This window comes from Ambystoma mexicanum, chromosome 2q, assembly GCF_040938575.1.
Source record: "Ambystoma mexicanum isolate Mex_15411 chromosome 2q, UKY_AmexF1_1, whole genome shotgun sequence".
Taxonomy (NCBI): Eukaryota; Metazoa; Chordata; class Amphibia; order Caudata; family Ambystomatidae; genus Ambystoma; species Ambystoma mexicanum.
In genome coordinates, this window is record NC_090924.1 from 92525340 (window position 1) to 92541609 (window position 16270).

The 16270-nt window shown below is 42.9% G+C and overlaps 1 protein-coding gene across 3 annotated transcripts in view; it reads right to left on the reverse strand.

The window, feature by feature from the left end:
* Window positions 1-16270, reverse strand: part of TEDC2 (tubulin epsilon and delta complex 2) — a 202938-nt gene that overhangs the window by 21269 nt on the left and 165399 nt on the right. For all 3 annotated transcript variants that reach the window (XM_069646927.1, XM_069646928.1, XM_069646926.1), the window contains 3 exons: window positions 12812-12887; window positions 10367-10487; window positions 7153-7254 (listed from right to left, as the gene is read on the reverse strand). In XM_069646927.1, the coding sequence (XP_069503028.1) occupies window positions 7153-7254; window positions 10367-10487; window positions 12812-12887 (299 nt within the window). The remainder of the gene's footprint in view (window positions 1-7152; window positions 7255-10366; window positions 10488-12811; window positions 12888-16270) is intronic.

Below are 16270 nucleotides of genomic sequence, written 5' to 3' on the forward strand. Positions count from 1 at the left end.
AGCCAGTGAGGGAACCACCCCAGTGTTGGATGTGTGGATATATAGGACACATTTCCAAGGTGTGTAGAAACAGAGGGGGGATGCAACAGAATGGGGGGAAGGTTCACACTTCAGGCCCCAATCGAGCTGAGAGGTCAGTTTGGTGTCATTTAACCCTGCTGGGGGGAATATGCATGATTTATGCTTGCACAGACAGACCCGATATGTTCCATCCTATCAATTACACCCCGAACCAGTATAGGGGTGACGATAGTTGACAAGACTTTTTCCTTTCTCGTTGACACAGACGCGACTAGGTCCTGTATCAGGGAGGGAAGGTATCCAATGTCTGGCGAAGCCATGAATGCGCAGGGACTTTCTGGAGAGACGGCTTTGGTTCCTTTTACAGACAATCTTAAACTTTCTATAAGGGAGCATGACTTTGCTTTACCATTATTGTATTCCTGACAGTCAACAGTAAACATAATGGGCAGAGACATTATGAACAAACTCAACATGCCCTTCTCATTCACTGACCAAGGGATAGTGTGTTCCACACTGGGGATTCAGCTCCTTAACGCGAGGGAAATTATTCAAGCCTACTACAGACTTATGGAACAGAGAGGGGTGCCAGAAGATAAAGAGTCATTCCGATGTGGAGCTGAAGTAATAATAGTATTGCTCCCGGGGATCCAGGGAAAGCGCTGGCGCATTCCAAATGAGTAGATATTCAGACCTGATCTACCATTAGAGGAGCAGGAGGGGACGGTGATCACTCAAGAGCTAGAGGCAGTAATAGTGGGTAAGACAGGATAACATTGCACGGGACAGATGACTATGGACGAGCATGGAGGACAGTGATTGCAGTGGGTGGAAGGGCACAGGCTGACTACCGTCACTGACGAAGAATGGTTTAAAGACAACCGCTCAGATCACGAAGTGGGTGAAGATACACTACAGAGAAGTACCGCAGAGAATGGTGATGGTGCTTCAAGCACCACCGTCATTTCTCGAGGAGGACTTGGCCAAGGTCCCCAGTGTCCTATGGACCACAAGTCCCTATGACGTGGGGCTTTTGAAGGGAATATGTGGTGTCAAAATAAAACTAAGCCAGGAGCAATTCTACCAACAGCAAGGCAATACCTTTTATCGAGAGAGGCAGACGAGAGGATTTATGAGACAATTGCGGCACTAGTAAAGCAAGGCACTTTGATACCAGTGTCACTGTGTAACACGGCGGTGTACGCTGTGAAAAAGGCAACAGGAGGGTTGTTGCATTTTATACAGGACTTACGCCCTTTAAACCATATTGTCCGGGCAGAGTTTCCTTTAGTTTCCGAATCCAGCGACCATTTTGTGTAGCATTCCAACGGAAGCTACCCACTTCACGGTATAGACTTGAAGAATGCCTTCTTCTCTATACCACTGCATTCAGATTCACAAGATTTGACCTCATTCTATGTAGACACGAGAAATGGAAACATACTCGTCTTCCACAAGGGTACTGCAAGTCCCCTTCCATGTTCAACAGGGTCCTCCAGATGGATTTGGGAAATGTACAGTCAGAAAGTGTTGCTATACATACTTTAGACGACATCTTAATTTGCAGCAAAACCGAAGCACAATGTAGAAATAACTCTGTACATATGGAGACTGGACTAGCAGAAAAAGAGTACAAGGTCGACAGGGCCAAACTACAATATTGCCAGGAAGAAGTATTATATATTGGGCAACTAATATCACAGAGGGATGTAAATTGACATCAGAACGGGCAGAGACAATTCAAAAGACACCACAACCCGCAACCTTAAGACAAATGCAGCAATTTTAGGCCTCTGTAATTACTGCATGTTTGACTATAGCACATACACCAGACCTTTGTTGAGCGCACTGAAAGAAGCACAAAGATGGGATGGTACCTTGCAATGGACAGAAGAGCTGAAAATAGGAATATGCACAGCTCTACTGTTAGGGATCCCAAACTACCAAGACAAATTTCACTTATTCTCACACTCCAAAAGAGTAATAATGACTGCAGTATTGATGCAAAAAACAACTGTGGGTCACAAATCATTTGCTTATTACAGCGGGAAACTAGACCCAGTTATGAGGACACTACTCATGCGAGCAGGCACTAGCTTCTGCTGCATTTGCAGTGGAGAAATCGAAAAGTATTACCATGGGATGCAGCACCACTGTTTTTGTTGAGCATGGTCTCTTCGCAATAGTAGGGCGCCCAAAAGGTACACTGACAACACAAAGGGCTTCTGGATATGAGGTGATACTATAAAATCCAGCTATCAAAGTAGTGAGGTGCCAACTTGTGAACGTGGTGACATTCGTCGCTGAGCCCATAGAGGAGGACGACTACGTACAAGACTGTGCCACGAACATAGAAAACTATGACGACATCCCAAAGGTAAAAGAGAACGCGCTTGAGGGAAGAGAAGTGCTTTATATTGACGGGTCATCAACCATAGATTAGACCACAGGAGAAAGACATCCTGTTACAGCATTTTTGGAGCTAAAAGAGGACAGGACAAGTGTTGGGAACTGTCCAGCACCTTCAGGGGTGCTCTGTGCCTTTCCCTGTTACTACTCAGATGCTCTTAGTCTGGTACGGAGGAGAAGGCTGTGCGAGACAGCAGTTACCATGCGACAGCCAAGGACTTTGCCCCTCATCAAACAGAGAAAGCACACAGTGTGCCCATCCACATCAACATGTAGCGTACTGAGCGTGATGTCATGACCACGAAATACAAAAGCATTGTAATGAAGACGCTGCAGCGTTCACGCTACGGTTTCATACCGCTGAAGCCAGGAACCTGTTAATTGGTTCGCAAGTCAATTCCAAGTAGGTAATTATTGTTAGAGGTTGGGTTACTCTATTATTATTACTCTGTTATTGAAATACTGCCTCAATTGATTGACTGCGGATTGATTTCCTGAGACTAGGTACAACGCTGGAGTGCAGGTCTAGAGGGTGAGCCCAAAGTTCTTTAATTGTCTTATAGAATATGTTTGTGTATATACTGGGAGCCTCATGTATTACAGCATTTCCCTTATTGCCCATAGTAAGGAAGGCATGGTATCAAGAATAGACAAGTGATCACAGTTCAAGGGTGTTTATTCAGTTTATTAAAAACTGTATAGGTCGGGTGGAAAAATGCCTAGTCTAAACATAAACCTAAGATGGGAGCAAGCTACGACCATCAAATCAAAAATAAGGCAGTCCTAGTGGCGTCTTGTCAAATCAAAAGGCCTATACTAAGAAAAACCTATTGCCAATCCTTACGCTAAATACAAGTGCGTGGGATAGGGCTCATAAGAAATGAAGAAGCGTTTACAAATAATAAGTCAGGATGCGGTAATCATGGTCTCCCTTCCCCACGTTTTGAGCACAGGACAAGGCGGGACCTTGGAGCACAGCACATGCTTGAGTTTTCTCAGCACGAGCTAGCAGTCTCGTTTCCAGCTATTAGGTTCTTCGATGGATACGTCTCTTTTCAATAAATAGTCTCTTGCCTCGAGGGCCTGATGCATTAAAAATAACAAAGGTTCCTTTCTGCTTGTACATTGGGTGATGCTTTTTCACCCTTGGATTCTGTTTTCACAAATCGTAATGTCTTTTTAAACAGTTCAAGGTGGACAACCTTCTGTCGGGTTCACTCTTGTTAACACACTGTTCCTTGGGACTTTAGACTTTGCCCCTTTCCATCGGCATCCTTCCTTCGGGTTCACACTAGGCAATCTCACAGTTCCTTCTACTTTCTTATGATGTGGGATTCACTTCCCTTATTCACAATCATCTACCGGTGAAAGACTGACCACTTTGACCCTCTTCTCGCCTTTCCCAAGGCCTTCCGGTAATAATAGTTTCAACAATCGGGTAATCGCCCCGAGTTTTATCGAGTGAGCCCCCATGTGGTGCCTGGCTCATCTGCAGCTGGCTTTCACCTTTTACATCAACAGTTCTTTGCACATTCTGCAATCAGCTGTTTTTTGTTCAACACAGTTCGGTTTCTTTATCAGTCCTCCTCTAGACTCACCGGCTTTGATGAACTGCCTGGCTTTTTCGTATCGGGAGTCAAGGCTGGTAGCAGGCATCTCCATCTGTCCTGCTTATCAGCATGTACCATTGACATCTGCTGCAACACACTCTCACAATTCCTTCCGCTGAGGTCTCACGGGCCTTGGTCGAAAAGGGCAAGATTGCTTCTCTCCTTGTCACCCTCTCGGTTTGCGCTGTCTTTCTCCTCCTCTTGAACTGCTGTGCCTGGATAGCTGTCTCTTTGTGCAGTCTGCCTTGCTCGTATGGTGCTCTCGTGCTCCACCTTTTATCCCTGAAGGGAAGGGAAAGGGCAGTCAGGTGTGTGATTCTGGTCAATTGCCTGACTGGTGTGTTGGGACACTTCAGGTAAACGGCTCTGGTGTTTGTCCATTGTCTTTCGTGATGTGCGAAAGGGTTAAGAGTAGGAAAAGGGGGGGTATAGGGGTAGGATGGGGGAAAAGGTGTTATAAGAAGGGTGACACCACGTCTCACCCATCGGTGTCCCACTTCCACTCCACGAGGAGCCCCCATCCAGACTATCCTCCCTCATTGGTCCAACACCAGGAACTGGATCCAATAGCGATGACCGTGTCCTGGGCACCTGGATGACAGATCCCTGGAGACTAATCAGGGAGACACTGTCAGGTTTCTAACACCATACCGCTTCTTCACTCCTCATTTGATGTTTGTTAGGAGGTGTGTCACATAGCACTTACGACAGCTTAAAAGGTGTACATTGGATTGTATAACTCACTCAGTGGATACCTTTTTCTCTGGTTTGAAGCACATATCTCTGTGCTCCTGAGAGACCCCACGCTTTCTACACTACGACCAGGTGAGTGAAACAACAAGTGAGGCGATAGTAAGCACACGCTTACAGTCACATTTCTGAGCACAAGCTGCCAAGCTAGCAGCTCTAATACTGGCGCTGGAGCGAAGCAAGAACCAGGAAGTGACAATATATTCAGACTCAGCCTACGTGATGTCTACAGTGCATTCTGGGCTGTCTCCCTGGCTAAGGAGGTGCTTCCGACGTGCTACCAGTGCAGCATGCGCTCCTATTGGTCAGACTGATAGAAGCGCTCCAACTACCACTGCCCATAGCGATAGCGAAATGCCAGGCCCACACGAGGGGGAGGATGCCACCTCAAGGGGCAACAAGGCAGCAGACGCGGAAGCAAAACTCGATGCATATTTTTGTGACACCTGAGAGATGTACGCCCCATCCAAGGCAGGTAACCATATACAAACAATGGTGTTGAAGGGGGGATATAACACACTATTAGTAACACAAATTGTGGAGGTGCAGGGAGCTGCGGCTAAGGAAGATAAGGCATTATGGTTGAGAAGGGGATGTCCCATGTAATCGACAGATGCCCTATGGCGGCAAGAAAATACAGGAAAGGTGGTGATGCCACCATCATTACACACAGCACTGACACAACTGCACAATCCAACCCATATGGGGAAGGATGTACTTGCTGCTCATATTGGAGAGGACTGGTTTTGTCCCAACCTGGTGGAACATGTGGCAGTCCTCTGGCATACCTTTACACCATGCTATGGGTAAAGGATACAGGAAGTAGGATTAAAGGTAAACAATAATATATTCCATCAACACTTCTGCACCTTTTCAATAAGAAATATTTGTCAAGTCTATTTGAATTGTATTAGTCCACACAGCCCATCAGAACTCTGCTGTGGCAGCCAACTTTCCCAATGTATGACTTGTCTGGAGGCCTGCAGTGCAAGTCTGATATAGGTGCTAAGTTCTGGTGGGGTGGCAGGAGGTGGGTTGAAGTCATCCAAGCTAATGGAAAGCTTTACCTAGACAAAAGAGCTATAACGCCATCAAATGTGGGGACAATACAGTTTGAAGAAATATTTAGAAAAAGATTACAAAGCAAAATAAAAAAACATTCTATTGAGTCAAAAGACTATGATTCCAGAAGGTCTTATAGACACTGCCTTCAATTCAAAATACGAGAGATGAAATATTCCCCATAAGGGAATCCAGGTATGCGTAATCGATGGCTTTACTGCCACATCTTGTCGGGGATACTGCTTCCGAAGTAGTCAGACAGTAAAACTATCATAAAATAAAATCGTATAGCTTTTCAAAAGCATTTAGAACCTCCAACGCATGAGCGCACACCTTTACAAAATCAACAAACATCTGGAGTGGCTGTTCCACAGGATTTTTTGGCAACCACAGACATTGTGACTATAACTTATGCTGGAGGGGAAGGCATGGTAGGAGTTGTGAAGGATGGCAATCACAATGACTAATATTTTATTACTCTTCTATCTTTGCTCTTCTTACGTCCCAGACTTATTTGGACAGATTAGAAAGAATAAAAACATTGGTATGAAAACACTATGCTTGAAAAAGGCATTACGCTAACATTACGCAAAACCTCTTGGTGAAAGCAGCTTTCCAGTTGAAAGAAAGGTTAAATAAATAATCCTAATAAAAAGGTGGGGGGATTATCCACTGCTGCATTGCAACAAGTCTCTGAATGTGTCATTGGAAAGACACCAAACTTCACTTGAATTATGTGGAAATGTGTAGCATGTCCCCCTCATCCCAAACCACTAGCCTATGTATAAACCTTAAAACACGAAGGGCACAACCCATATTCTAGTACTTGCTTTCATCTCTTTGCTGTGAAGTTGAAGCCCACCCAAGTGTCTAAATAAAACGGACTCATTCCTAGACATAGTGAAACAGTGTATTATCAGAATAATTTCCTGGTTTACACTGAAAAGATGGGTAAACCCATTTCCTCTTCTCAATGGAAATTTGTTATTAAAAGTGCAATTTCCCTCTTATGTTCTACTGCACATGATATTTGTAGGGGAACATCACAACTTCCTGACATACAATTACCATGTGTTAGAGCACCTTTGTGATCTGCTATTCTGTACAGTGGTATGATGCTCCTTCACCAACACAATGTACAATCAAGTGGATGTTGGCTTGCATTCCAGTCACTGAGCTCAGTGGCTTAAATAGGAGAGCAACCAGCACCGGTTCATAGCTTTCGTGAACCTAGAATAGAACTAGAAAATGCATTACTAGCTGAGCCCCAACTTCTAAGCACAGTCTATAGTACACTCACCTTCTCGAAGCTCCTGTAGCCGACTCAAATACTTGGACGCTGACGCTTGCAAAGCTTCCAGCGTGAGAAGCCATTGGTACTCCTTCTCCAATGTCAAAGGCGCTGTAAAAAAACAAAAATGTATTTACCACAATGGGCAATACTCAAATACAAAAGTGAGAGAATAGTGACTATAGAATCCCAACGGTTTGCTCTCAGTCACAAATTTGAGCTCAACTATGTAATTGCAAGTACTTAATCTCTGGAGGTTTAAAGTACATTAAACAATTTAAATCTCGACTACATGTTTCCCAGATGCAAAAATCCATCCACCTTTAGCAAGCCCTTGACAGTAGTTTTTTGCCTAGGAAGGTTTTGTTCTTTCCTACAACCTTTGAATGTATTAAACCATCACTCATTTCCTACTCTAGAATTCCACTTAGCTAGATAAATACACATACAAGGGGTATTAGAAACATTTGGGTTACAAACTACTTTTTTAAAAACAGTTTTAAGCTACCATGATAGAACTGCACAAATATGACAGTCATGCAAAGTTTTGTGTTCCTACTTTTTTAGTCTCAAACCAGTTGATATGGTTTTCAGGGATCCAAAGTCCTAACAAGTCCCAGCTGGTCTCCCTGTATTCATTTGCTTGACACTGTTACACAGTCTGTAATTGCAGCAGTCTCCACAGAGTATTCAAGGAACCACTGAATCCCAGTAGGTCTCCTTGATATAGCAAATACTTTTTCTGTGGTGTCATAACAACTACCTCAGTGTTAGGACTTTCTTTCCCAACTTGCAGTGCTTGGATCTTGCAACCTATCCCTATTTCAACAGTCTAATTGCTTACGTATGCCGCAGGGAACTACTGCTTCAACAATGCACGTGTGTTACTTTAATGTCATTGTAGTCACTTCAGAGGCACTAGACTCAGATTGCCATAATGCAAGTCACTCTACTTGAAATGTTTCTTTGTTGGAAGTCTTAACTCACCAAGTCTCAATCGTCTTGCAGCACATTTCTGTTTTCAAAATATGTCACATCTTTCTAGCTCTCCCGGCTCCTAGGATGGAGTTTCAAGTGGCTCCCAGTTCCTGGCTGATGATGGAAACCACTGATTTCAGTTCTCACAAACACAGATCCAATATGGTTTCCTTTGTGTAATCCCCAATCAGTCTAGAGCACCTCTTCCTCGCATCACCCTTGAACAGCCGATTGCTAGGCTTCTACAGCTCTTGCCTCCATCCGCTACTAGACTGTTTCCTTCACAAAACAGGAACTCTGTATGTCCATTTCCAAGTACACATTGAGCCCTCAACAAAAATAACCTCACTTCTGGACAAGGCATACCGGTCTTCCCTGTTGACGCAGATGGGTTTACACAGGATTTTTAGACTTTCTCATGAGGTGCGAGGACTGTCTTTGCTTTCCTCCGATAGGTGGATAGGATAACAGGTTCTGAACTTTTTGGTTGCAACTGACCTATTACTTTGTCATCCAACCAGCACCCTTCTCAAAATGAAGGCCATGTTTGCTTGTTTTATGGATTTATATAGCGCACCGAACGCAGAGGTGTCTGGTCACATTATAGCAGGTTACAGCTTAGCATGGACAGAACTTATAGGCAATACATACAGTATGTACAATGAAAGAAAAGGACAGGCAAAAACAAGAAGGCATACGATATGTACAATACAAAAAAGATCATAGTAAGGCAAATGCCAGAGTAGTATAGGCTAACCTAGACTCATCATTGGTCCTCCTCAGACAACCAGCTTATAGTATTTCTCCTAAAGTTAGGGAAGGACTAGTTCATTCTTAGAGAAGGTGGGAGTGTGTTCCAAAGCTGGGCTGCCATGACTGGGAAACTGCTCCCCCCCTGCTTTTTTTAGTTTGTACCATCAGCAGCCCCTATCCAGACTACATGTGGCATTCCACAAGTATCTTGTGTTTCGCCAAAAATGTATAATATATTTACAAAGCCTCCGTTTGACAAATTGGACAGGCTGGGGGTCACCTACACTAATAATGCAGACGACACCCAGATCCTGATACCTCTTTTGGGCGATCATTCTAAAGACACAGCTTTGGTAAATAAAATATACCTTCTCATTCAGGCATGGATGGCAGCTCATGGCCTCTGCCTGAATGACGACAAAACAGAGCTCCTAATTCTTGGAACCCCTGCCAACCTAAAAAAACAGAACACTAACTATGCAGCCTTCAACATCGACAGAAACACAATCAAGGTAGTAAAAGAAGTGAAAACTTTAGGTTTCTACCTCGACTCAACACTAACCCCAAGCACACAGGTAAACTCCATGGCATCAGCATCTGCCTACACGTGCAAGCTAATCAGGGCATGCAGGCCATTTCTATCCAAAGCCAGCTGTATTATCCTTGCTAACGCCCTGACACTCAACACTGGATTATTGTAATCCCTTATACTTACGCACCAACAAATATATCCTAGACAAAATCCAAATCTTACAGAATAACGCGCTAAGAACCGCGTTAAACATACCTAATAGAGAACATATATCTGAACTTAGAAGAGAACACCATTGATTGAAGATAAATGACAGAATACCGCTTAAAACAGTCTCCTTTACCTTCAAGTGCCTCAACAATGCAGCACCCCCGTATTTGGCTGAGAGAATAGTTAGGAAAACGTATACCCGACCCTCCAGAGCAGCCAACTCCTTTTGCCTGAACATACCCAGATTTAAGGTAAGAAAATCAGGAGGTATTACTTCCCAGTTAAAGCTGCCCAGTCGTGGAACGCACTACCTCTTTCACTCAGAGAGGACCAACCCATCCTCAGTTTTAGACGTACTACTCTGAACTGGCTGCGATCGAATGACATCTGCTGTACCTATTGCTCTCTGATATTTGCTGTACGTACCGTTCTGCGTTTACTCTACTTACTTGCTTATGTCACATACTGTACAATTTCCTTCTTCTGTATAATCCTGTTGCCTAACTGTTCTACTGTGTACTGTGTCCTACTGTGTAACCTAAGCCTCCAGTATTCTTGTACTTGTTGCGCCCAGTTACCTCCGGGTCCGGTGCACCTTACAAATAAACAAACAAACAAACTGCCAGGCACGAAGAGTTTGCCGACCTGGTAAGGGGAGATGAAGATTTTAAGGCGATGTAGGTATGTGTACGATTTTTGTAGGAAGGAGAAAGAAAAGAATATTCACTGTAGAAGGCAACAGGGACTCACCTGAACTCTCCAGACTGCGTTCTGCTGCTAACTGCTGATTCAGAAGGACAAGAGCATTCCTGATGATCATTGCTTCTGCTTCCACCACAGCTGGACTGAAGGATGAATGTACTAAACCAAACTTAATAGCTCATCAAGGAAATGTTTTACTCAACCGCACAGGTTGTACCGTTAATGCAACAAAATAGGGCAGATGAGTGACTAACAGTCATTGAGCAAATCAGTATGTCATACAATCACAAAACATTCATATTGGACATTACTCTAAACAATATGACAAAACACAGTTATTACTGTCCGTATTTTGAGGTGTAACACTTGTCTGTCTAACACCCAAAGTAAGTCACACATTTTCTAGAAGACGCCAATCGGGAGACATGCCTCCATCCTGCCAGCAAAGTAAATCTTGATAAAATAAAGTGATGAGCACATTTAGCCCCATCAGTAATGCTCTTAATAATCAATCTGTCCGTAACCAAACTCAGGCACCAGAGGTCACGTGACATGCATTCAGCATGTCACGTGCCCGCGGAGATCGGTTTTCGAAAAAAGAAAGCAGAAACGTTTTCGCGCTTTGCAACTAAGAATCGGAAAGATGTGAGCGATCCCTCCCAAATAATCTCTAACATACAAATAAAAGACTAGGAACCATTGATGCGCTAAGAGTTACTGCGTGACAGGTGGTTGGTGCGTCACGTGATTGTGACCTTTCATTACAAAAATAAGGCGGAAACGCTTGTGCATTTAAGTCCCGTTTTAGATTGCTGCGAGTGGACGCTTACTAACAAGGAACTTTCCCTAATTGAGACGGTGAGTAATCACAAGCACTAAAGGGGTGATGGAGTGGCCTAACATGTGTGAGGAAGCACTAGTTAAAGCACCCGCTTCATTTAAGCACAATCGAAAAAATGTAGCCAAAAATGTGGGCTTCCGTGTCAAATAAAGATGACCATTAAACAAGGGTCTATTGCTGCGTAAAAAGTTAAAATCAACAAAGTTTGCTGGAGGTATTCCAACAGCATTTTTGTAGCAATCTTCCAGCAATTGTCACCACCCTCTTGTGGAAAAGAGGAGTATAATATATTTCTCTTTGTCCACAGATTGGGGGTGTTGCATAGTTTTTCAAAAAACAAAGTACACCGTCAAGATGGCATCTCTAAAGAAACAAAAACAACAACGGTACTCCTTACCATGAATAGGAAGAAAACAAAGCAGATTCAGCACCACACGCGTTGTGCAATATTGCAGGGGAATTAGTGTCCTTTAATACACCACTTGTCTGTCAAATAATGTACCATAGAACAGCAAAGGTAAAATTAAACCGGTTTATATTATAGGTAGCCTTATGGCCACCGAGAACACCAGACGCCAATAAATGGGTCAGCCATCACAAGCTCAAGTCCCAGAATAGAGTGTTTGTTTGACAGGTCAGTGCACAAATTGGACATAACGGTTCTTTTGCCCTGACAATTATCTCCACACATTTTTTTACAATTTGAAATGTTTCCTGACAATAGTGTTTTTATGTATTTTTTGTAGTGTGGAAACAACCACAAGACCGTTTGGTTGTTATTGATTTTCTGAATAGAAGTAATTTTTCCGCCCTGAAGAAGGCCTCTAAAAAACATCTAACCAACGGCACTAGGGATAGTGCAGTATGGACTCTGAAGGCTGAAACATATGTTGACTTTTTATGAATCGCTAAGATCTGCTTCATGTATCCGTGTTGAAAACCTTATGAGGGGTCTTTTAGAAATAATGTGCGACTTACTTTAGGTCTTAGACAGACAAGAGTTACACCTCAGAATACAGACAGCAATAACTGTATTTTGTCATATTGTTTACAGTAATGTCCAATATGATTTTTTTGTGATTGTCTGACATACTGATTTGCTCAATGACTGTCATGTATCTGCCCTCTTTTGTTGCATTAACGGTCCATTGTTTCATCATGTGTTTTTTTACATAGTGCTTTCATGTAGTAGTTTTTGTGGAGTCTTTGTTTTTCCGCTAGCTGAAAAAATAGCGGTCTACGTGCATTGCCCGGTCCTACAAATTTGGGATAAGGAGAGGGGTAATCAATCTTGACGCTCGTTCTGTGCCAGATTTCCCTCCCTGTTTGAAAGATTGATCTCCCTCCCCCCTCACTCCCCCGAGATCAAAAAACTACAAAAAACCCAATCTTTCTTACCATTCCAATAAGGCCTACCCAATGGTTTTCACACTTTTGTAACTTTCCCTTTGCTACAGTGGTGACCCCTTTACTCCACAGTTTGACTTAAATCACATTAACATATACATGTAATTAATGTTTTTTGAACTGAATGTGTCAGGGTGCAGGGAATATGTGAGAGTGACGTTCATGTGGATTATACAGAGCATTTGTGCAGCATTGCTGGTGTATTCAGATCTTTGTACATCAAAGTTGGAGCTGATAAAGGATACATTGTTTTCCATCTTCTCTATAAAGTGAGTTTCAGAAACTGGGTGGGGGTAACATTCGCAGACTTTCTCCCATAGTCTGTAAAACACAAAATCAATCAAGGCGAAACATTAAGACAATCACCTGGTTTCATTTTTGAATACTTTTTTTTACAGAAACTAATGTGCTCTCCAAGTCCCATTCAAACTCATGTCTTATCTGTACACCCCTGAGACATGGTTGTTAGGAGAATTTTCACCATCTATATTTGTATGGCACCAACACGTAGTCTGCAGGCTTCTCCTCAGCCACATGACCCTCCTATGGGTAAACTTGGCAGAGCAACCAAGGCTTCAGGAGAGGAGGGTGGTAATTACACAAAATAAAACATTATATGTATCAGAACTAGCCAAGCCTCACACAGCACAGTGCCAACCAGTAGCCATTACTGAAGTTAATCTTCAGTTCAGTGCCAGATGGGTATGCATTGTGGGTATGCACCTTTGTCCAAATGTCAAGCCTTTTCTGGAACAATCCTATCCGCAATCAGCCCTCGGGTAGTCGGTGCTTCAGTAATGAGATTTATTTATTTATTTGAATTCTTGTGACATGCCGCATGCCTGTGGGCCTCGGGGCACACATAAAACAAGACAAGACAAAACAACAAAAAGCAGCAAACAGTTATACCAGAAAAACAGTGGCGAAATAATAGTTGCAGATTATTCAGGGCTAAAACTAAAGAGGTGTATTTTATTCGTTTTTTTTTTAATGAAGAAAGGTTGTTGATAAGACGAATGGAGGCAGGAAGAGAATTCCAGAGAAGAGGTGTCTGAGCATCAAAACTAGTGGTGCCAAAACACACCAGTTTACCTCTTGGTTGAACAAGTGTGGGTGCCAAGGGCGACCAAAGATTTCTAGTGGGTATATTACGCTTGGCACAATCAGATAAGTATGCAGGACATGAATGAGAAACATTTGTGGGCAAGTGTAATGATTTTATGTGAAATTCTTTGTTTTACGGAAAGCCAATGTAAGGCTTTCCTGGATGTTGAAACGTGTGTTCAGCGAGAGAGATCAAAAGTTGCTCATAATGTGTTATTCTGGGTGACATGAAGAGCTCGAATGTTAAGAGCTGTGGTACCAGGCAGCAGATACGTGAGGTTTCATGGATAGTTCATCATCCAGAACTACTCCCAAGGTTTTAACCTTCTTAGAGACTAGAATATTGTGACCCGCGATTAAAAAGCTAGAATAGTCAGCTGTGAGTTTACTCCGATCTACTTTGGTGGCAACAATCGTAAGCTCAGTCTTTTTACAATTAAGTGGCAGGGAATTACAGGCCATCCAGTTCTGAATGGTATTGAGGGTGCTGAGGCCCTGTTTCTAGTGCAGAACAACCTGGGTATCATCAGCGTAGTTGGTATATTGGACCCCCAGGCTGTTCAAGAGGTCAAGCAAAGGCCGGATATAGATATTAAACAATGGCAAGGATAAATAAGAACCCTGAGGAACAGAGCATGTTTGTGTAATAGGAGAAGAATGTTCATTCCCAACACATACCTGCACGATGCAAGGACTCAGAAATGAAGCAATCCAATTGGATGCTGAGGTGGAGCAATGGGTGACCTCTCCGAGGCTGGTCACTAGTAGTGCATGATCAACAAGATCAAAGGCTGCAGAGAGGTCCAAGAGCATCAGCAGGGCAGGATGACCCTTGTCTGCCATGCCAGCCAAGGTGGACTGGAGGTCAAGCATGGCAGTTTCTGTCATGTGCTGTGCTCTATAGCCAGACTGTCACATACCAAAGATGTTATGCTCTTCAAGATGTGCATGGAGTTGAATATATGCCAATGTATCTAAGATTTCAAGAATGAATGGCACAGTGTTTATAGGCCTGTAATTGTCTGTAATCAAAGGGTCCAAGTTAGCTTTTTTTCAACAAGGGTGTAAACCAAGCAGCCTTGAGAGCAGATGGAAGAACATCCTTGTCAAATGATAGGTTAATTAACTTCGTAAACCAGGGAACCAGCAGGTCAAGAGAGTCTTTAAAGATGTTTGTGGGACAATCATCACCAGGACATGAGGTGGCCTTGAGGTCCTGAATGACCTTACACACGTGGGTTCCTAGTGATTGTATCGAATGCCAAAGTTTTGAATGGCAAAGTTTTTTTTTTTTTTTAAATGGGGGGTAGAGGGGACGACCAACCCCCATTTTTCTTACCCCTTAAAACCCATTATAGTAAAAAGAAAAAACTTTACCTACAAAAAATATTTTTGGGGGAAACTTTGGCATTCAAAACTATATATTCGAAGCAATGCCTGGATACCACGCAACGTGTTCCCCGGAATAGTGGCTAAAAGAAAAAGATGGTATATCTTTGACATTAACAGAGATATTGTGTGTCTTTGCTGATGAAGCGGGATCACAAGAATTTTGAGTGTTCGTGAGGTTTTCTTTATGGGCTGCTATTTTGGACATGAAGCTATTGTGAACCTCTTGACACCAAGAAGAGTTTTTAACAAGATCACTGTTGCTGGGAAGAGAATCCTAGAATTCAGCAAGGATTTTGAATAGTTCTCCTACATTCGCCTCAGCATTAACGATTCTTTTATTATAGAGAGTACCTTTGGCGGATATGATCAAGGCTTTACATTTCTGCACTGATTGCTTGTATGCTGTAAGAATTAGTTCACTGGTTTTTTTTTCGCAAATGCTCTTTCAAGTGTTCTTAAAACCTGCCTAGCAGCAATACTGTCTTCAGAAAACCAAGTATTCTGTTTAGTTTCAGATTTGATAATTTTCAATGGAACAAGGTAATCAATGGTCTCCTTAATAGAGATGGTTAGATGTTCTATCAGAGAAGATGAATCAAAAAAACTGGCAAGAGGCCACAGATGTAGAGCACAAAAGTTGGCAGCAGTGATATTCTTAAGATTGCGAATAAGTCTGCGAATGCGAGGCAAATAACGCTACCCGATCCTCCACCTAAATTGAGTTATCATTGCTTGAATGAAAGCATGATCGGACCAAGCACACAGGACTACATTCAGTTGGTGAATTTCCAAATTCTGGGAGATGAGCCAATCCAAAGTGTGACCACTTTTTTGAGTAGGAGTATTGATCCATTGTTTAAGTCCTGTAGAAGTGAGAGAATCAAGCAGAACAGTGCCCTGCTTGTCAAGATGGTCATGTGCCCAGAAATTAAAATCCCCCATTATTATAAGAGGATTTTTAGATTTAGATACGTGGGCAATGAGATCCACTAGTTGCTCTTCAAACAAAGGCATAACCTCGATAGGTCTGTAAAGTGTGAGTATATTAAAGGATGTATTGGGCAACGTTTTTATTTTAACCCAGAGTGACTCGCACCTATCAGGTGAGATGTGGGGTATGATATGACAATCCAGATTTGACTTGCACATCAGCGCAACTCCTCCACCTTTACCTAGAGTACGATCTGCCCTGTAGAGAATATACTCCT